Consider the following 21943-nt stretch of genomic DNA (forward strand, 5'->3'; position numbering starts at 1 on the left):
TTCAATGGTTTGAAAGTTATACATCCTATTTCTATTCTGTTATTACCCCTAAAACTCCTGTTCTTCTATTATGTATTTTATTCCCAGTAAAGAACAAAGCTTTGCTATTGTCGTGAACAAAGGTAAGTCTTACATTTGATGCAAGTATTAGAGATACATGTAAAGCGCGATATATAAAAAAGACTTTGGAGTTCAGTAAAATTGTGTAAATCCAAAAGGCATAGCTATAATATTTTAAAGGGCAATTTAATTATAAGGACGTGAAGCTATGTTGTGCTGCAATGACTGATCATTTCTTCTGGATAGAGAAGCTCGATTAACAGCAATAAATTGTATGATAAACAGTTCAGTTTGCTTCAACCACCAGGTTAAAAATTTTTCTGCTGACCACAACCCTAAATACAGTGATACTTCCACTACAACTCATAACATAGGACATAGGATAGGGTATATTAATATGATTACTTTCATATCGGAATGAATCAGAAGGAATTTGCAGCTTTCACTTTATATCAGACAGCAAGGACAGCAACCATGCAAACCCCAGAACAGAAGGGTATATGACTAAATGTTTAACATTTGTTACAGCTGGCTGTTGGTTACATTTTTCGCTGTCCTTTTCTGTATCCTTGACGATTTCATCATTTCAAATGAAATAATGCTTTCGGGCCCACCCTGATTTGTTGAGAGCAGCTGCCGCCCCCGCCACATCAAGGGGGCGGGCCGCCGCGACGCCACAATCACTTCCGCCGCCGCAGTCGCGCCTGCCCCACTGCTGTCTGGAGGGGGAGGAGCTGGAGCCCCAGGAGCAGCGGCTCTGGCGGTCGTGGAGGTTGGAGGTCCGAGAGATCTGTTCTTCCCGAGAGCGTGCGGGGTCGCGACTGGGTGAGTGAAAGACTTTATTTCCTCGATCTCTTCAGACGTGACGGTGGGGCCAGTGGCCGAGCATGAGGGCGAGTGGCCGGGCACCAGGGTAAGGATGTGGGGGTGGGGGGCTCTAGCGAACAGATTTTCGGGCTCACCCCTCGGGAAGGGGTGGGGCGGACGCGGGACCTGACCAAAGAGGGAGGCCTGTGTCCTCCATTGGCCCAATTTAGGACTCATCCTCCATCCCTGGCTCCTTACGTATGGCCCGGCCCCCGCTCTGGTGGCTTGAGTCGCTGTTCAAGAGGGGAGTGGTGGTCGCGGCCCTCTGTGCCTGTCCTCCCCTCTCCTCCTGCCTCCCTTCTTGGCTCCTCTGTGGAGCGACCCGTGGCCTTTCCCCATTTTGCAGTTGTTTTAATGAATGGTAAAGGATGAAGATTTTTAGGCAAATATATTGTGCCAGGAAAAGAAATGCTGTCAGAAAAACAAATCATTCCCAGGGAAAACTGTATCCCCGCGCTCCCTTTCTTTTCTCCCCCTTCTCTGCCGCATTGGTTTGGATCTACCATTTGAGCTGATACACGTTCCCCTCTCTCTCATTATGACATTGCCGACCCCTCCCATCCTAGTGTCTTGCGTGCACGCACAGGGACACACACACGCACATGCCCACACACACACGCACATGCTCGCACATACACGGGTGTGTGTACCCGGGCGCACATGCACGTGTGCGTGCATGCGCACACACACACACACACACAAGCACTCACGCATGCCCAAAACCTTCCAATGCAGCTGTCTTACCGCTGCCCCCCATACTCAAGGTTCCTGAGTGTCCCCTCCCCCCTACATGCTTGGACACACATGTACAGACACCCTCTCAGACATTGTCACACTCCCCAGTGCCTTCCCCTGAGAGAGACACAGAATGACTGACAGACACACAGCCTCCCACCCTCTGGTGCCTTTCCTGCCTCTCACCACCTTCCACAAACATACCTCCCCTCCTCCCTGTGCCTCTGCATGCTCTGGTGAGCACACAACACAACACACACACACACACACACACACACACTCACACTCTCTGTGAGGCTTTACCCCTTGCCTGCCACTGACACACATAAGGATATCCTTGGATTGCTGGCTCCTTTTCCCTACACCACTTAACATGCATACTCACCCACACGCTCTTTCCATACCCCTCTCAGGTGCTCCCTGTCTGCTACATATGTCTAGACAGCCTCTTTCACTGGTCCCTGCCATGCACATACTCACACTCACATAAATCCCTATCTTGGAACATCCCCCCTTCCTGTCGCCACATCCATGAATACAGATGCTCTTTGATTGCTGGTGCCCACCCACCTGCCACATGCATGTCCCTCTCCAGTGATGTCTCCCCATTGATGCATTTGTTCACACTGACACTTCTCGATTGTTGCCTCCCGTTTTGATGAACACACACACAAACCGGAGGACACTCCATTCAATGCCACTATACTCCTGGCCTGCCACAGACACATAAACATAGGCATCCCTCCCTAGAGCTCCAGCCATCACACATCAGAACCACATGTGCATTCTCTTTCTGCCATATGTTCACATGCCCCTCTCCTCTGAAGCCACACCATGCCTGTCATTTTCATACCCACATCCACAATGGGTCTCATTCTGCCCAACAGTCATGCCTTTTCCCATGCTGCTGTCACCAGCCCTTTCCGTTTACAAACACAGGAGTCTTTCCTCTTCATGATTGTTGGTCCCCTTCTACCCGTCCCACTGCTCCTGACAGACACTAGGCACTCTCACATACATAGTGATGGTGATCTATATTTTCCACTCTATTCCAATTTGCATTTCTCCTGTATGTCTACAGGGCTCAGAAAAATGCAGGCACCCCATAAAAAAACCACAGCCATCTTTCCTCTTCCCATGTTGGCACAATTCCAGTGTTTTGCCCACCTTCTGAACGTCCAGTCACCCTCCATCTTCCATCAGATTCTCCCATAAGTCTGGCTTTCCTACAAACCCAGTTTTGTAATCATTTTGCCAACATTACAAATGTGTTCCAGGTCTACACCTGACAGTCACTTGAATGCTATTCCAGGCCTTAGAAGAAAGTGAAACTAATTTTAAAGGCCCCTTATTCTTTTTTTTTTTCTTTACCTGCTGAAGTGAAAATAAATCTCCCTGCTCCTTTATTTTGAACTGATTTGACCTTTCCATCTCCAAAGTGTGTGCAGGGAGCAGGAGCCTTCCCACTCAATCCCCATCCATGTTGGAAACCCTCCTAAATAGAGCAAATGGGTCAGGAATCTAGCAAGCCTATCTGGCCCAAGCCAGCAGGAAGGTATCAGTCCAATACAGGCAGGAGGTATGGAAGAAGGCATGCTTATGTCAGTTTCAGGCCATCCACAAGCCAGCAAGAAAGGATTTCCAGGCAGAGAAAGACGCCATCTGAAGTCCCAATGCACAGATCAGCCCCCAGTCAAACCACCAAGAGGAGCCGATCACCGTTTTCCACCACTCGTCGTAGTTGGGATGACAGCGAGAGCTCAGGAACCAGCCTGAATGCTGATAATGAGGACTACTCCAGGTACCCGCCCAGAGAGTACAGGGCTTCGGGGAGCAGAAGAGGAATGGCTTATGGACATGTTGACTGTTTCGGGGCAGATGATAGTGAGGAGGAGGGGGCTGGGCCTGTTGAGCGAGTGTCAGTGAGAGGGAAAACTGGCAAGTTTAAAGATGAGAAGCTGTATGACCCGGAGAAGGGGGCAAGGTCTCTGGCTGGGGTGGCCTCACAGTTCTCTAGTTTTAACCATGACGTGAGAGAGGAGCTTGACAAGTTAGACCCAGCCCCTGCAGCACGGTCCTCTGCTAGCAGAGCTGAGTTCCTGCAGCCAAATAGCATGGCCTCTCAGCCGTCTTCTGCTGAAGGCAAGGTGGTCACAAACAGCAACAACCTGGAGAGGGAGAGACAGGAGCCGAATTTACCTGCATGTCCCAGCAGGGCTCCTGTGAGTATTTGTGGTGGGGAAAACACTCCAAAGAGCGCAGAGGAACCGGTGGTGAGGCCCAAAATCAGAAATCTGGCAAGTCCTAACTGCGTGAAACCAAAAATCTTTTTTGATACCGATGATGATGATGATATGCCACATAGCACTTCCAGGTGGAGGGAGACTGCCAGCGCTGATGAAGGCCGCTTGGATGGCCTGGCAAGAAGGAGCAGAGGTGAGGGTTCAAGTGGCTACCCTGAGCCGAAGTACCCCGAAGACAAGAGGGAAGCCAGGAGTGACCAAGTGAAGCCCGAAAAGGTGCCTAGACGGCGACGAACCATGGCCGACCCCGACTTCTGGACATACAGCGATGACTACTACAAATACTTTGAAGAAGACTCTGACAGTGACAAAGAGTGGACTGCGGCTCTGCGTCGCAAGTATCGTGGTCGGGAGCAAAATCTGTCGTCCAGCGGCGAAAGCTGGGAGACTCTGCCAGGAAAAGAAGAGCTTGAAGCCGAGCAAGCCAGAGTGAATGCCAATGCTGGTGCCAGTGCTGGCAGCAGTGGCAGCAATGAACTTGAAGAAGTTCGAGGGCCCTCTCTCCAGGAAGAGGAAAGGACATCCCCCGAAGAAGGAGAAGTTCCTTGGCTCCAGTACAATGAAAACGAGAGCAGCAGCGAGGGGGATAATGATTCTGGTCAGGAGTTTCTGCAGCCTGGTGTCTTCATGCTGGATGGCAACAACAACCTTGAAGATGACTCCAGTGTCAGTGAAGACCTCGAAGTGGATTGGAGCCTCTTTGATGGGTTTGCGGATGGGTTGGGGGTAGCCGAAGCCATTTCCTACGTGGATCCTCAGTTCCTCACATACATGGCACTTGAAGAACGCCTGGCCCAGGCAATGGAAACTGCCTTGGCACACTTGGAGTCTCTGGCGGTGGATGTGGAGGTGGCCAATCCACCAGCCAGCAAGGAGAGCATCGACACTCTTCCTGAGATCCTGATCACGGAAGATCACAGTGCGGTGGGGCAGGAGATGTGTTGCCCCATCTGTTGCAGTGAATATGCGAAGGGGGAGGTGGCGACGGAGCTGCCATGCCACCACTATTTCCACAAGCCTTGTGTGTCCATCTGGCTTCAGAAGTCAGGCACCTGCCCTGTGTGCCGCTGCATGTTCCCTCCCCCACTTTAAGACCAAGGCTCTTTATTCCTGGTCTGATGATTTTCCCCATCTGAAATCCACAATACTGCAGGAGCCCTCTCCAAATTAACCATTGCAATGAAATCAATCAGTCGATTAATCTCCACCTGTTGATTCCTTGTGATTATTTCCAGTGTGAAAATGATTGTGTATGATTGCATTACAAAAATCATACTGTGTTTTAGAGGTTAGAAAGGGAAAACCAAATTTTCTAAGTGCTACTTGAGATTGCAGCAAGAAAATGCATTTTCTAACCTGAGCAGTGAAATGTTGCATTTTTTTTTTCAGTAGAACATGTTGATGTTGATTGTAATGTCAAGTTTATCTGTTAACTTTGTCCAAGAGGCATCATCATTTCTGTTGCATGTTATGGGTTAATGTTCCTGTAATTGCAGTGCCGTAAAAGCTTATTAAAGTTCTCCTTTTGGTTTTACATGGTATAGTGGAATTGTTTGGTTTCGTCTAAAACCGTGGTACTAAGTGACTTTATAATTGATTTCTTGCATTTGCCTTCAAAATAGGGTTTTTGGTGTTCCCACTAGGAAAAAAAAATTAGTTTCATTGGAAATACTGACTCCAACAACAACAAAAGTAAGGGTAATTATTTCTAAAAGTAGGAGTAAAGTGTATGGCTGTTGAACTACTAAAGGGACAAAGTTTGAGTAAAGAATATTCTGTCAGTCTATGAGAAGGAAAGAAACAGTGAAAAAGCATAGTAAAAATAATGATGGTAGGAACACATTCAAACAGACTGTAGAGGTGAAGGACTTAAAATTCTCTTTTAGAAAATAGCAAGTCTCAGAAAGTAAAGCAAGTCTCAGAGGAAATGGGTAAAAACTAAAACTGTATGCTGATTGTATACATTAACACAGTGACACAAAAGGAACAGAGAAATGTATGCCAGACAAGTACTATGAAAAACAGAGGTACCCACCCACACAAAGTGAACAGGTTTGAACCTTTGGCCATATTGGCTTCAGATCTCTCTCTCTCCAATGACTATACATTTTCAGGTACAGGTGAAGAACTTCGCCTGTTCTTTTTACCTGCTTCCACAGAGGTAAGCACTATCCAGGAAATGGTGTGATTACTTCTTGTCTACCTTTTTTGAAGTGTGTGTGTGCATGTGTATTTGTGTACATATATATGTATATGCCTGTATGTATCTCTATAACCAATATAGAGTTTTTTAAATGGACATAATTGCTAAAATGTATCATTTTGCAGCTTTATTTTTTTCACTCAACATTGTTTCTGAGATTTCGTCATTTTGATACATGCCTTTTAACTGCTGTATACTAAATATTCCATTGTACACTTACCACAAGTTATTTATCTATTCTCTCATTGGTGGACATTTAGTTTCTTCCCAGTGTTTTGCAACAGTGAGCATAATTAAAAGATGTTCCTCTGTGCACATGTGTGAATTTCTTTAGGGGTAAGTACATGGAGGTAAAATTTGGGCATCTTAGGGTTAGAGCATCTTCATTCTAACTAGATATTGCCAAACTGCTCTCCTAAGTGATTGTACTAATTCAAACTCCTCCCAACAGTTGGAGAGCTGTTTTCAGCATCAACAGCTTGGCTACTGCTAACGATCAACCTCACTGGCAATCAGTGCTGTGTAAATTAATGCGACAATGAAACTGATTGTGTCCATCAGAAAGTGATAGTTTTTCTTCATGATAATATCTAGTTTGGACTACAAAGAGAAGAAATGGCAGCACTCGTGCTGTGGGTGTGAATGTAACAATAGCAGCCTTTTCAGGGCAGTTTGGGGAGTAGCTTCGTTTCAAAATGTAAAGTGATGCATGTCCCTGAGAGCAAGTTAGATTTTTTAGTTGTATGGAGTTAATACTATGCAGCAGTTAAAAATGGTATGCACTGATATGGAAAGATCTCCAAGACATAATGTTAAGTAAAAAAAGCATATTGTGGAGCAATATGTATAATCTTGATGTATTGATAAAATAAAACCTTACAAAACCAAACTATATATGAAAATGCATAAAAGTGTCTGGAAGGCTGCAAACCTAACTGATGGCAGTGGTTGCCTCTGGGGAGGAAAAGGGGCTTGGAAGAAAATAGTAAGGAATGGGGCTTTTTTAAGAAAAGTTAATCTGCTTGATATTTTTTTCTGTGTCAGTGTTTTTCCATGACTGTTAACAAAATAAGTCAAATCAAGAAAGTTTCCAGTTGATAAAAAATAAAGGATTTTTCTCTCACTGCAAGCACGGAAACCTGTGGTGGAAGCCACAGTCCTTTTTTCTTGCAGCTGGTCAAGCTGCTATTTATAACTTTGTCTCCCAGTCATTCTGTGTCCCCCCTGGCCTTCAGCCAGCACCTCAGCTGTCATGCTGTCTCAGAAGTCTGTGACCTTGGGGGCCCCCATTGGGTGGGGTTGTGGTAGTTGGCCTAACATTAACCTTTGTGGTGCCCTGACTGGCACCACACAAGGAGATGTTTTAAGAACCCCCTTAGGTCCTGATTGCCTTCCTCCCTGCTTGTGGAGCGGCAGCCCCAGTTTTCCTTAGTCAGCCTTGGTACATCCATGGAAAGGGACCTCTCCCCAGGGCCTGTCTGAGGAGCCTATCACTGTGGAGGGTCACGCCAGAGGTGAGACTCTCCCAACTGGAAACACCAACAGGGCTCAAGACACAGGCCCAGGGCCCACGCAGTGTGAGCTGACACCTCAGTCTCAGCACAAAAGACCCTTATGCCTGTTTGGAGGGACAAAAGCAGAGGAGCCCAGGTCTTGGAGCATTTGCTCGTGTGTTGCTCTGGTGCTGAGGGTGGTGGTAGCCCAGGGGGCAGGATTCGCCCTGCCCTTGGCTGCCCATTTCCCTTGTTCCTGCCAATTTCTAACCCTCTACCCTCTCTGACAATTCCCCAAGCTTCCCCATAGCTTTCCAATAAAACCGTTCTGCTTAAGTTAACTAAAGTTGGTTTCTGTTGTTTGTAACTAAGAACCTCAAATGGCACACTTACCAACACCATAGCCCACTTTGGGGCCTGTTTTCCTAGTCATACAAGATATCCCAAATGACCAAGGGTCAGGTGATTTCAATTTACAGTGCTGCTGCTGCTGTTCTTGAGTCACTAATCATGTCTGAATCTTTGTGACCCCATGGACTGTAGCCCTCCAGGCTCCTCTGTCCTTGGGGTTCTCCAGGCAAGAATACTGGAGTGGGTTGCCATTTTCTTCTCCAGGAGATCTTCCCAACCCAGAGTCTGAATGCTCATCTCCTGCTTGGCAGGTGGATTCTTTACCACTGAGCCACCTGGGAAGCCCTTGTTTACAGGTCAGTGAACCCCTTATTGGCACTTCCTGCTGTGGTCCTAGAACAGTAGGCTTTGGGGACCACTACACACAAAGCAGTTATTTTTGAGGGTAAATTATTTGGTGGATTCATCAAAGGTGCTACCCATCACACTGGACATCTTGATTTCCTGGATGTGAAATAAATAGCCTCCCATTTTGGTCACTAATTTGGAGCAGAAACCACTTCATCTTGCAAGAGAGCACCTCAGCTTCCTGAGGTGGTCCCCACAAATGGTGCTACTGCTGAGCCATCATAAGGCTTTTCCTTGCTCTAAGGCACAGCCTTCTCTCACCCTCTGTTCCAGCTAGATCCTTCTATTAATTCATTTGTGTCTGGATCTCTGACCTGAAATGTCCTTCCCAGCCCTATCCATTCCATCCACTCTCTAACAAGCCCTGTTCATGTGCCAGTTCCTGAAAAGATTATTTTTTAATAGCTCTAGCTCCTTTCCTCTCTGCATTCTATCCCTGTGAGTCCTTGTGGTCAGGAGCTCTCTGTGTCTGACTCATTTCCATAGTCCTGGCACTCAGTACCAAAAACCTTTGCTGACAGGATGAATGAGTCCCCCCACCAAGGTAGGCTCAGAGCAGGGGCTATGTTCAGGGAACCGGGGGAGTGTTTCAGGGAGCTGACCCCCAGATGCATGTGACCTGGCTTCAGCCCCATCCCCACCCACAGCCTCTTTAGGCCCTGCCCCCTCCTTCTCCCCTTCATCCCCATTGGCCACTCCTTTACACCCTTTGTCCCATTTTCTGTTTGTCCTAGTATGGAGCAAGCCAGCTTCTGGTACCATTGAGCAATACTTTCAGCCTGCCTTGGCATTGACATCTGCAGAATGAGACTTTGCTGCAGGTTTCTGCTGACCCCTGCATGCCTCTTATACTATTTCTGCCCTCTGGACCTCACTATCCCAAAGAGGGATGGAGAATGTTAGTGAGGCTTTATAAACCCTGCCATTTGGATACGATTTCTCCAGACCTCTTTACACTCAGTCATATCCCTGGACCCTCCTGCTAACCCCAGGAGGTGAACCGTCAGGAGACCAAGGTTCAGAAGGGAGAGCAGGAGTACGTGTGCATGGCAGGGATGCCTTTTCTGTGCCTGACCCGGTCTCAATGTGGTGAGGAGCAGGTAGGGGTCTTGTCCTCAGCATAAAAGTCCAGCCTGGTTCCAGTTTGGCCCCATTCAGGGATGCTGGCCACAGGCAATCCAGGCTGTCAGCCTCCCAACAGCTCAGTGAGGGATCAGGCAAGAGAAACCTGGGGGTGCCCCAGACAGGAGGACACTAGGCCTTTCGGTGGGAGGAAGAGGAGAAACCAGACCCAGATTGTAGGGGAGTTCTTCCACAGCAGCTAAGGACTAGGAGACAGGAACCTCTTACAGAGATTTGGAGGAATATGGCCCAAGCAGGGCCTGGGAGCCAGTCTGGAGGAAGGTAGGGACTGAGCACCAAATACATGAAGACAAATGTCCAGGGACCTAGAGGAAGCAAGACCAAGGCTAAAGCTTAGCCTTTCCCTCAAAAAGCTCATAGTCTAGGCTGGGAAACAGATATGTAAAGAGAGGCTTACAGTCTACCGTGCAAAGCACTGTGTGGAGGCAAACATGGGGTGACCGGCAAGAGTCATCCCATGGAGGCAAAGAGCTATGCTGGCTGTCCTGGGCAGGGGGCGCTGGTCCTTGTAGGCATCCTGGATGAAACCACTCTGAAAGCATGAATAGGCATTAAGCAGGTGAAGAAAGGAGGGAAGGAGGGTAGGATAGACCCTTCCAGCATTGTCTGTTGGTGGGAGTGTCAATTGGTTTGTTTGAAAGCCCCTTTAGTGAAATATGGACTTCCCTGGTGGCTCAGATGGTAAAGAATCTGCCTGCAATGCAGGAGACCTGAGTTTGATCCCTGGGTTGGGAAAATCTCCTGGAAAAGGGAATGGCAACCCACTCCAGTGTTCTTGCCTGGAGAATCCCATGGACAGAGGAGCCAGGGGGGCTACAGTCCATGGGGCCACAAAGAGTAGGACACGACTGAACACTTTCACCTTAGTGAAATATATTAACATTTAAAATCCTCATGCTTTCTGATCCAGCAGCTCCACTAGTAGAATTTCTCCTCCATGAGCAAAAGCACAAGGTTGTTTGTACAAGGATATTTATTGTTGCATTGCTTGTAGCAGCAAAAAACCAGAAAGCATGTCAATGTCCATCACTAGGGACCTGCTTAAATAAATTATGGCACAGCTATCGGATGCTTTGCTAGACAGCAGGAGGCAGACCTACAGCTGTTGCAGAGTGAGTATCCCCAAACCAAGAAGTTGAAAGTGAGTCATAGAAGTGGGCACAGTTACCAGGCATGTTTCACAGAGAATACATGCACGTCAGTGCTTTCCTGTACATAGACTCTCTCTGGAAAGATACACAAGAAACAGGCACTGAGGTCAGGGGCGAGAAGCCCCATCCTTTACTGTATGCCCTTTGTCCCTTTGGAGTTTTTGTTAATTTGATATTTTTAAACCCTTGTATATATGAACAATAGAAAAGAGGGAGGGAGGGAGGAGGGCAGAGACCTCTGGTGAAAGCAACTGAATGAACAAAGTCAGGGGCATGACATAGCAAGGTGTGTGTGCATGGCCCCCTCAGGAACCAGAAACTTCAACGTAAGCAAGCCTTATCGAGAGAAGAACCGCAAGTTCGGCTGAGGACACAGGGTGGGGCTGGAGGGTGGCCCAACTCTTAAACCATGTCCACTAACATCTCAGGTATGTAAAAGAGATGTCCAGATTGTATATGTGTGTAACAGAGGAACTATCAGGAAATCTACCTCAGCCATCATGTTAGCTAACAGTGGTAAGATTACAGGTAATTTTAATTTTCTTTCCCTTTTGAGGGCATTTCTCAAATTCTCTTCAGCAAGCAGGTGATCAGAACAAAAAAGGGAAAAACGAAACTGGAATGTTCCTAGAACACTGACTCAAGCCTCTCAAAGCTGGCTCTTCCTGATGGAGGCCAGGCAGGCTTCGGGCAGTTCAGGCTAGCGAGAGACCAGGGCATTTGGAGTCAGGCTTTCGTCAGAAACAATTTTCATGCTAATTCACTGTGAGTGGTGAGCAGGGCACACACCCTTTCTCAGCCTTGGTTTGCTTATTTATAAAATGGGACAAAAGAATCCCTATCTCATAGGGTGGCTGGAATGAGCAAAGGAAATAACAGATGGACAGAATACACTACACTATACAAGCATAAGGGGGTGGCTGTTATTGGTTGTTATCATTTCTCCTGGCTCTTTTTTTTTTTTTTTTTTTTGCTGGAGCTGCAGGAGCCTGGGGCTCAGAAGAAAAGCCACTACTCCCTGGGTAGAAAGAATGCCCCCACATACATCATTCTCTCTTCAGCAACTGAGCAAGGCTGACTCCGGATGCCTGGCCCTGGTCTGGAGAAAAATACTTAGCAGGAGTCCAACATTCCCTTTGGAAGCAGAGTGCGGCGAGATGGGGGAGGAGGAGGAAGCAAAATGTTTGCTATTTTTTTTCTGTGCAATTGACTCTGCTGGCCAAGGCCCTTTGCTAACCACTGTCTGTATGCACAGATGGCGGCTGAGCCCCTCTAGTGAAGGGCTTGGCTTCCTGTTGAGCGTGCCCACCCCATCCAGGCCCGCTGAGGAATGTGGGCTGGTCCCAGCTGGATGGGCTCTGTGTCTGCCCTGGCCCCTCCCTGAGCCCTGGCCTGACCCCTCCTCAGGCCTGGATGAAGGAGCTTCTGTGTCCTGGGGCCCTGCCTGATTAGGCACGGTTGCTGCACTGACTCCTCCCTCACAGGCTGGGCACCGGGAAAGAAAAGCCTGAGGCTTGCACAGAGTCCTCCTGGCTAAGAGTGAAGCTCTTCTGGGTCTGTGGGAGTCGGAAGTTCCCACTGGTCTCTTTGTCCCTAAGTGAAGGAGTCCCAGAGTGACAGGTTCAGGCTGGCGAGGGTGGGGGCTTCTTTGTTTGGGCTCTTAGTGAAAGCCTAGACCATATACCTGCATATCTGATGGACCCCCAATCCTGATCCTGTGTGGGTTCTGCAGAAGTAAAGCTTCTTTCATTGGCTGCAGGCAGGCAGAGGGGTAAGGCCAGTGGTCACCAAAGTGTATCATTAGAGTGTTAAAAAGTACCTTCGTTCACGGCCATGGGTGGGGGGCTGGGGCTTTGTCTTTTCTGTTTTTATTTTTTCTCTTCTCTCCATTTAAAACTACTTGTTAGGTCTGGTCCTTGAGTGAGTCACTTCACCACTCTGGGCCTCAGTTTTTTTCACTAGTAAAATGGGACAATAACCTCATGGGACCACTGTGAAGAGGACATGAGGGACTAGTGTGGTGGCCATATATAGGAGACCCTCCAGAAGTGACATTTCCTTCCTATATTTACTAAGCACTTAGAGACCAAGACCATCTCTGCCCTCAACAGTTTCAGTGGTTTGAGTCCCCTTGGCCTCTAGTCCAGGTTTAACCTTGAGCCCTAATTCTGCAGGGGATTCTAGCCCATCCACTAGACTCAGGTATTGCTCTGGTCCTATTAGATTTCAAAGCTCAGGCTTCCTCCTGCCTCAGCCCAGCAGCTGGAGCCCACAGCTTAGAGACAGTCCTCCCTGGGCAGCCTGCCAACCTGCTACCAAATACTTCCAGAAGTATTCAATATATTGCACACTTTTCACAGCAGCTCTGCAAAGGAGGTGCACCGATCACTAGTCTCAAAGATACCTGCTTTCAGGTCCCAGGTGTGCATTTCACTTACTCTGTGATCTTGGGTAAGTACCTTAACCTGTCCATGCCTCAGTTTCCTCATCAGTGAAATGAGAGTTCCATAATAGTAGCTCCCTTTGAGGGGCAGTTGAAAGTGCTGAAAACAGTTTCTGATGCATATTAAGCTTTCAAAACCTGTTAACTGCTATCCTTAGGAAACTAAGGCTCGATCAGGAAAATGACCTGCTCAAGGTCACACAGCTAGGAAATGGCAGAGCTGGGGCTGGTGCCCAAACCTTACTGATAGTAACAAACCTACCACCCTTTGCCTCCTACCTTTTGGATTTCTGGATTCTTCACCTGGATTTATTATGCCAGGCTTCTGCTAGCTAATCAGGACTGTGCTAGATTTCCTATGCAGACTTCTTGGCAGGGCCTTTGCAAGCACCCACTGCCTCCCAGGCAGGCCTCCCTCTGGGCTCCGATAATCTGGTTTATCATCAGGCCCTGCTTCACTCCGTACTTTAAATAATAAAATTAACCATGCTAATATAACACTGTGCTTGCACTTTAAATATATATATAAATATTAAAATGCATAAAAAATGGGTATCAGTCCTCATAGTAGCCTTACGAGGTAGGTGCTATCATTACTCCCATTTTCCATGTGAGAAAACCAAAGCACAGACAGATTAAGTGATTTGCCTGAGGTCTCACAGCTATGAGTGGTAGAGCCAGAAATCAAACCCAGGCACTGCTCTTAACTGTTCTGCTCGGTGGAAAGAGTTTTGGAAACTGGTCCATCCAGGGAGCCCCATCCCACTGCAGTGAACTTAGACATGTCAGACACAAAACTCCATGGGAGCACGAGTCAGTTAGATTTGTTCACAGCTGCATAGTCAATGGCTATAGCACAGCGCATGGCACATGGTAGACACTTATGAAATCCTTATTCAATGAATGAATGAGAGAGTGGTGGCTATGGGGAGTGAGAGTAGAGACAGATTCAAGAGATAAGAGGGAAAACTGACCAGATTAGGAAACTGATCCAATTTGGGGGTATGAGAAAGTCTTGGATGACTCCCAAGATTTAGGCTTTTGGGTGACTGGATGATGAGGTCATTGACTAAGATAAGAACCCTATAGGAGGGACAGAATGCAGGGGTGGGGAGAATGGCATTGATGAATTCAGTTTTAGGATGTCGAGTTTGAGGTGCCTTTGAGACATGCCAGGGGTGTCCAGGAGGCTGTTGGGTGCAAGGCTCCAAACTTAGAAGAGGGATTTGGGCCTTTGCCCAGCCCCCTCCCATTGCCCCACCCCCTTCAATCACACTCTAAACCTCTGGCCCAGCGGCCTTTACTCTTCCTACTGGGAAGGAAAGGAAGGAATCTTTGATGGTGGGAATGGCGTGTGTGGGGGGGTGCTTTTCTAAGCCAAACAAACGCATACACAGTGCCTGCTTGTTGAGGATCAGCTTGCCTGGCTCTGGGCACATGTCGGCCGGCTTCCAGGGTGGACCCCCCTCCCACCACCCGCCAGCCTCTGCCGCCTGTTCCCTGCCAAGGTGAGCTCTGACAGGGCGACTTGTCATCTTTTCAACACCTCATTTTTCCCTCCTTACTCACTGCCCGGGGAGAAGTCCTTCCTGTTTGCACACCTCGGGGGGCTAGGCCAGGAGGAGGAACAAAAACAGCCTTCATGGTGCAGGGGGAGGGGAGGGCAAAGGGAGAGGGGGAGGGGAGAGGAAGAGAGGGAAGACATGGAGGGGAGGAGGAGGGGAAGAACGAGAAGGCTACAGACTCAGCTCCTGCCTCTGCTCGGCCAGCCCATCTCACACACACACACACACACACACACACACACACACACACACACACTTCCCTCATAGAGTCCTGGCACTAGGGAGGCTCATCCCCAAGTCACCCAAGGAAGTCAGGATCCAAGCTGGCTTTAGAAACTGGCTATCCCATCTTCCCTACCTCCAGCCCAGGTTTGGGCCTGGAGTTGCACAACTCAGAGTCTCCTGGCTCCATCTCCACTCCCAGCCCCCTGCTCCCTCACCCTGTATCTCTGGGGGTCAAGCTCAGTGGGTCTGCACACCCAGCCCCGGCCCTGGGCTCCTGTACCCCCATCCCCTCCCCTCTCCTGAGAGCCCCACCCCCATGGGCCGCCGACCTGCAGGTAATCCCCTTCCTTTTCCTCCGGTGGCAGCTCCAGCCCCTTCCAATTAGCCCAGTCTCCGATCTCCTCCGCTGGGAACAGCCGCCCCTCCACCCCTTCCCTCACTCTGCTCCCACGTGGGGAGCCCCACTCCCAGGCTGGGCCGCCCCATTCAAGGCGCCCTCCTCTATTGTCTCCGCCTGCTAGTAATGTGGGCCATTAGCATTTCTAAAGCCCACTTCTCCTGGTCGCCGCTTTGGCTCAGCTTGGGCAGAGGAACTTAGCCCTACAGAACAACTAACAATTCCAACTAACCTTCAAGAGCACTTTGGAGTATATAATTCACGTTTCTATATAGCCATTTCATTTGCTTCTCACAACAGCCCTTAGCGGTGGGACACTGACATCCCAAGAAGTTCGGTGATTTGCCCAAGGTCACAAATTAAGTTCTAAAGCCAAGATTTCAACTCAGGTTTGTCTCATGCCAGAGGCCACATTCTTTCCACTACACCACCTTGCCTCTCTGTCAGAATGAGCTTGTTTCTGCTCAGCTGGGCTTTCTTAAAAGGTGGGTATGGAGGCTAGATGCTCCTGGGTGATGGTTGCTGGATTCAGTCTGCAGGGGAGGTCCTGGGTGGTTTTTCTGTTGCCGCTAACTCAAGGATTCCTAGGTGGTGACACAGCCTGGCTTAAAACGCAGCATAGAGAAGTGGTTAAATGCTCTGGAGCCAGATGCTAGGTTCAGATCCTGGCTCTGCAGGGTGGTTTTAGATAAGTGACTTAGTGCCTCAGTGTTCTCTTCTATACAATGAGGAGAATAATAAGGGTACGTACCTCATAAAGTCATGGTGAATATTAGTGAGTTAATATGAGTAAAAATTCTATTAGTTTTGCCCTGCTTCATTCTGTATTCCAAGGCCAAATTTACCTGTTACTCCAGGTGTTTCTTGACTTCCTACTTTTGCATTCCAGTCCCCTATAATGAAAAGGACATATTTTTGGGGTGTTCGTTCTAAGAGGTCTTTTAGGTCCTCATAGAACCATTCAACTTCAGCTTCTTCAGCGTTACTGGTTGGGGCATAGACCACCATCCGTCTAGTCAAGGCTATGATTTTCCCAGTGGTCATGTATGGATGCAAGAGTTGGACTGTGAAGAAAGCTGAGCACCGAAGAAGTGATGCTTTTGAACTGTGGTGTTGGAGAAGACTCTTGAGAGTCCCTTGGACTGCAAGGAGATCCAACCAGTCCATTCTAAAGGGGATCAGCCCTGGGTGTTCCTTGGAAGGAACGATGCTAAAGCTGAAACTCCAGTACTTTGGCCACCTCATGCGAAGAGTTGACTCATTGGAAAAGACTCTGATGCTGGGAGGGATTGGGGGCAGGAGGAGAAGGGGACGACAGAGGATGAGATGGCTGGATGGCATCACTGACTTGATGGACGTGAGTCTGAGTGAACTCCGGGAGTTGGTGATGGACAGGGAGGCCTGGCGTGCTGCGATTCATGGGGTCGCAAAGAGTCGGACACGACTGAGCGACTGAACTGAACTGAACTGAACTGACTGAATATGAGTAAAGTACACAGAATAGTACCTGGGCATCACTATAGGAGCCTGGTAGCATTACGATGTGCTCATCTACAATTCTTCTGAAATCTGGAGCAACATGATGTGAAGAGAGAATAGTGAGAATAGTTTTATTATCAGATAGCTTAGGATTCAAATCCTGGCTCTGCCATTTACTAGCTGTGCAACTTTGGCTAAATGACTTACCCTCTCTGGGCCTCAGCAATAAAATGGAGATAACCATGGTTCTCACTTTCCAGAGTTGTTATTAAGACTGAGATTTGCCAAGTGTTTTCCCCAAAGGAATAATGTTGTATACATTTTGTGTTTTAAAATTATGATTAATAATTCTGTTCAAGACCCTATTTAAGATCTTTAAATCCTTTGCCTCTTCTTGCCTCACCTCTGACTCAGAATGCCTGTTATCCTTCCTAGGCTCCAGTTGTTTCCTAGTGTCTGGTCTACTCCAGAACCATGGTAGACAAAGCATTTTCTGAGCTTCCACTTGGACGCTGAATGTGCTGAAGATAGCCAGAGGCCGCCAGGAATTTGCACATTTGCACTTCCGTTTTCTAGGTAAGCCCAACACTTGGAAGTTTATAGACTCTGTTTGCAGCTGTTAGTTATGGCATCAGGGCCTCCCTTACAACCATTCTGGGTCACAGTAGCACAGGGCAGGCTCCACTAAGTCCCACCTTGAAGATGGGGGAAGAAACTTGCCTATACCTCCAGTGGCCAAGAGCTGAGACCAAGTCCTGAAACAATGCTCTCAGGGGTAATGCAGAAACTAAACACCCTTTTCTTGTATTCTGGTACCCACTGCAAAATGTTACTCCTCTAAAAAACATATCCTGGCCTATTTCACCCCTATAAACAAAATCTTGAATCATCACTGAAAAATCATTTCTTGAACTGGAAGTAGAATACCTATTTTAATTCTACAGACATTTGACCTTGGTGATAAGAAGGTCTGATCACATGGACCACTGCCTTTTCTAACTCAATTAAACTATGAGCCATGCCGTGTAGGGCCACCCAAAGATGGACAGGTCATGGTGGAGAGTTCTGATAAAACGTGGTCCACTGGAGAAGGGAATGGCAAACCACTTCAGTATTCTTGCCTTGAGAACCCCATGAACAGTATGAAAAGACAAAAAGATATGACACTGAAAGATGAACTCCCCAGGTCAGTGGATGCCCAATATGCTACTGGAAAAGAGTGGAGAAATAACTCCAGAAAGAATGAAGAGTTGGAGCCGAAGCAAAAACAACACCCAGTTGTGGATGTGACTGGTTATGAAAGTAAAGTCCAGTGCTGTAAAGAACAATATTGCATAGGAACCTGGAATGTTAGGTCTGTGAATCAAGGTAAGAGAAAAGAAGAGAAGCTAACAGCAAAGGAGAAAAGGAAAGGAAAAGATAAGCGTCTGAATGCAGAGTTCCAAGGAATAGCAAGGAGAGATAAGAAAGACTTCCTCAGTTATCAATGCAAAGAAATAGAGGAAAACAATAGAATGGGAAAGACTAGAGATCCCTTCAAGAAAATTAGAGATACTAAGGGAACATTTCATGCAAAGATGGGCACAATAAAGGACAGAAATGGTAGGGACCTAACAGAAGCAGAAGATATTAAGAAGAGGTGGCAAGAATACACAGAAGAACTATACAAAAAAGATCTTCATGACCCAGATAACCATGATGGTGTGATCACTCACCTAGAGCCAAACATCCTAGAATGCGAAGTCAAGTGGGTCTTAGGAAGCATCGCTACAAACAAAGCTAGTGGAGGTGATGAAATTCCAGCTGAGCTATTTCAAATCCTAAAAGATGAAGCGATGAAAGTGCTGTGCTCAACATGCCAGCAAATTGGGAAAACTCAGCAGTGGCCACAGGACTGGAAAGGTCAGTTTTCATTCCAATCCCAAAGAAAGGCAATGCCAAAGAATGTTCAAACTACTGCACAATTGCACTCATCTCATATGCTAGCAAAGTAATGCTCAAAATTCTCCAAGTCAGGCTTTAGCAGTATGTGAACCGTGAACATGCAAATGTTCGACCTGGATTTAGAAAAGCCAGAGGAACCAGAAATCAAATTGCCAACATTCGCTGGATCATGGAAAAAGCAAGAGAGTTCCAGAAAAACATCTATTTCTGCTTTATTGACTATGCCAAAGCCTTTGACTGTGCAGATCACAACAAACCATGGAAAATTCTTCAAAAGATGGGAATACCAGACCACCTTACCTGCCTTCTGAGAAATCTGTATGCAGGTCAAGAAGCAGCAGTTAGAACTGGTCATGGAACAATAGGCTGGTTCCAAATCAGGCAAGGAGTACATCAAAGCTGTATATTGTCACCCTGCTTGTTTAACTTATATGCAGAGTACATCTTGAGAAATGCCGGGCTGGATAAAGCACAAGCTGGAATCAAGATTGCTGGGAGAAATATCAATAACCTCAGATACACAGATGACACTACCCTTATGGCAGAAAGCAAAGAAGAACTAAAGAGCCTCTTGGTGAAAGTGAGAGAGGAGCGTGAAAAAGTTGGCTTAAAACTCAACATTCAGAAAACTAAGATCATGGCATCTGGTCCCATCACTTCATGGCAGATAGATGGGGAAACAATGGAAATGGTGAGAGACTTTATTTTCTTGGGCTCCAAAATGAATGCAGATGGTGACTGCAGCCATGAAATTTAAAGACGCTTGCTCTTTGGAAGAAAAGCCATGACTAACCTAGACAGCATATTAAAAAGCAGAGACATTGCTTTGCTGACAAGGGTCCATCTATTCAAAGCTATGGTTTTTCCAGGAGTCATGTATGGATGTGAGAGCTGGACTATAAAGAAAGCTGAGCACTGAAGAATTGATGTTTTTGACCTGTGGTGTTGGAGAAGACTCTTGAGAGTCCCTTGGACTGCAAGGAGATCAAACCAGTCAATCCTGAAAGAAATCAGTCCTGAATATTCATTGGAAGGACTGATGCTGAAGCTGAAACCCCAATACTTTGGCCATCTGATGTGAAGAACTGACTCATTGGAAAAGATCCTTATACTGGGAAAGATTGAAGGCAGGAAGAGAAGGGGATTACAGAGGATGAGATGGTTGGATGGTATCACCGATTCAATGGACACTAGTTTGAACAAGCTCTGGGAGTTGGTGATGAACAGGCAAGCCTGGAGTGCTGCAGTCCATGGGGTCACAGAGTCGGACACGACTGAGTGACTTAACTGAACTGAACTGAAAAGAAGGTCACTTTACTCCAATACTAATTTTAGACAGGTTGCATTTTCTTTAGAAGAATCTTTTTTAATGCGCCAACACTGTTCCAGTCGGGTTGTTACCAGTCCAAACCATTTGGAAACGTCCTTGTCTGCTCAACTCTCAGGATCAGAACCATGCCTAAAAAACTTCTCTGGAGGCTCTACGGTTTCAGTTTCAGCCAGTGAGTCTGAATGGGGTGGGAAGGCAGGGGCATGGGGGCCGTGGATTACAGAACTCCCAAGAGTGTGTGTAGTTGGTAAAAGTACATTTCATATGCCTAGTTTTCTCCCATGGTCTAGGATCCATACAGTAAAGCTTCTATCAAAGCCCTTTTGGTTGGTGTGGGATCATGGAAGGGGATGAATGCAAAAAAAAAAAAAAAATTGGAGCTGGCCAGGTTTTCTAGAAAGGCAAAGCCTGATTGCTCACTACATCACTGAGCTTGCCTCTGCTCAAACTGCTCTTGTGATTGGAAAGGTGACCAGTCTAGACCAATAGACCAATCTATTTGCACAGATTTAGGAGTTTGTCAGTGATAGTCCAAGGCCAAGTCCACTGTTTATGAGGAATAAAGGGCCAAGCTCCAGGTAACCAGGGATATTTCTAGAAAAGGCAGACGAAGCCGCAGTTGTATATTCTTGAGAAAGGGGACTCATCACTCACTGGCTTTTGTTTTTACTGATAACTAGATACTATGGGTGTGTGGGGGGAACAGGAAGGGTGTGGGAATAGAATGTTCCAACTCGAAGTGTCTTTAGGCAAACCTTCTCACTGAAGTCTCCAGAGAAGGTGAGGGGGTTTACTCAAGCTTACCAGTGACTTGGCATCAGCACCAAGAGGAGAGCCAGGGTCTCTGAACCCCCAAGTCGGTATCCTTTCTGCCCCCGCCCCTCACAGTGCACCATCTCCCCCCACCCCGGGTTACTTCAGTTACCTCCATCCCAGGGGTTCCTCAGATCCGCAGTCTGCCTCTAGATATATGCTATTCAGTTTGGTAGCGCCCAGGTTGGATGTGCTGGAAATGTAAAAGACACACTGGATTTGGAAGACTGACTGTGAAAAGAGAAAGTAAAAGATCTCATTAATAATTCTTATATTGATTACTTGTTGAAATGATAATATTTTATATATAGTGAGTGAAATAGGACATTATTAAAATTCATTTAACTTTCTTGTTTTACTTTTTAAACCTAGCTACTAGAACATTTCATACATGGCTTGCATTATATTTCTATTGGACAGCAATGTGCTAAATCTCCAGCAGCAGTAACCATCCTGTCAATTCTGAAGAAATCCTTGGATAGGGCAAGATAGGTAATGGAGGAATGTCCCAACAGATGCAAGGAGCCAGGGTCCAGACCAGCAGGCAGGAAGGTCAGCAAGTCCCGAGTCAGAATCTAGGCTAGAGTCAGGCAGGTGGGTGGTATCTGGGAAGGAGACTCTGATAGGTAGCTCGCGGAGGCAGAGCCACAGGGCATGAGGTTTGGAGGTCTGACTGCAATCCTGGGAAGACTGGGAGGATGGGCTGACAGTAGCAGTCCTGGAGGGCAGTGATTATATTCTTATGGATCTGATCTCTACACTGGGCTGAATCCCGGTTCTGCCAATTACGAGTTCTGTTACCTTAGCCAAGTAACTTAACCTCTCTGTGCATCAGGTTTCTCTCCTGTAAAATGAGAGTAATGCTTAGAGTTCCTATGTCACAGGATCCACGTAAAGCCCTTGGAACAGTGCCTGGCACATAGCAGCTATACATTATGATCATTACTCATCGGGGAAGTAGGGCTTTCCCAAGTGGCGCTGTGGTAAAGAATCCACCTGCTAATGCTGGAGACACAAGAGATGTGGATTCAAT

At 47.2% G+C, this 21943-nt stretch overlaps 1 protein-coding gene across 4 annotated transcripts; it reads left to right on the forward strand.

Moving 5' to 3' along the window:
• The first annotated feature begins 739 nt into the window (after positions 1 to 739).
• On the forward strand, positions 740 to 5499 carry PJA1 (praja ring finger ubiquitin ligase 1). Of its 4 annotated transcripts, XM_013976424.2 has the most exons (3): positions 749 to 885; positions 3269 to 3463; positions 4028 to 5499. In XM_013976424.2, exons 2-3 carry the CDS (start codon positions 3336 to 3338, stop codon positions 5055 to 5057), a joined length of 1158 nt encoding a protein of 385 aa, XP_013831878.1. In that variant the 5' UTR covers positions 749 to 885; positions 3269 to 3335; the 3' UTR covers positions 5058 to 5499. The 4 variants fall into 4 exon arrangements, with proteins under 4 accessions (XP_005700770.1, XP_013831878.1, XP_017899424.1 ...); XM_005700713.3 differs by having other exon boundaries at positions 740 to 885; positions 3269 to 5499; XM_018043935.1 differs by having other exon boundaries at positions 751 to 885; positions 3275 to 5499.
• Positions 5500 to 21943: the final 16444 nt, after the last annotated feature.

The sequence above is a fragment of the Capra hircus genome (assembly GCF_001704415.2).
Source record: "Capra hircus breed San Clemente chromosome X unlocalized genomic scaffold, ASM170441v1, whole genome shotgun sequence".
NCBI lineage: Eukaryota > Metazoa > Chordata > Mammalia > Artiodactyla > Bovidae > Capra > Capra hircus.

Bases quoted from the DNA above. Each gene is read 5' to 3' on its own strand.
- PJA1 (XM_005700713.3), top strand. From the start codon at position 3,336: ATGCACAGATCAGCCCCCAGTCAAACCACCAAGAGGAGCCGATCACCG.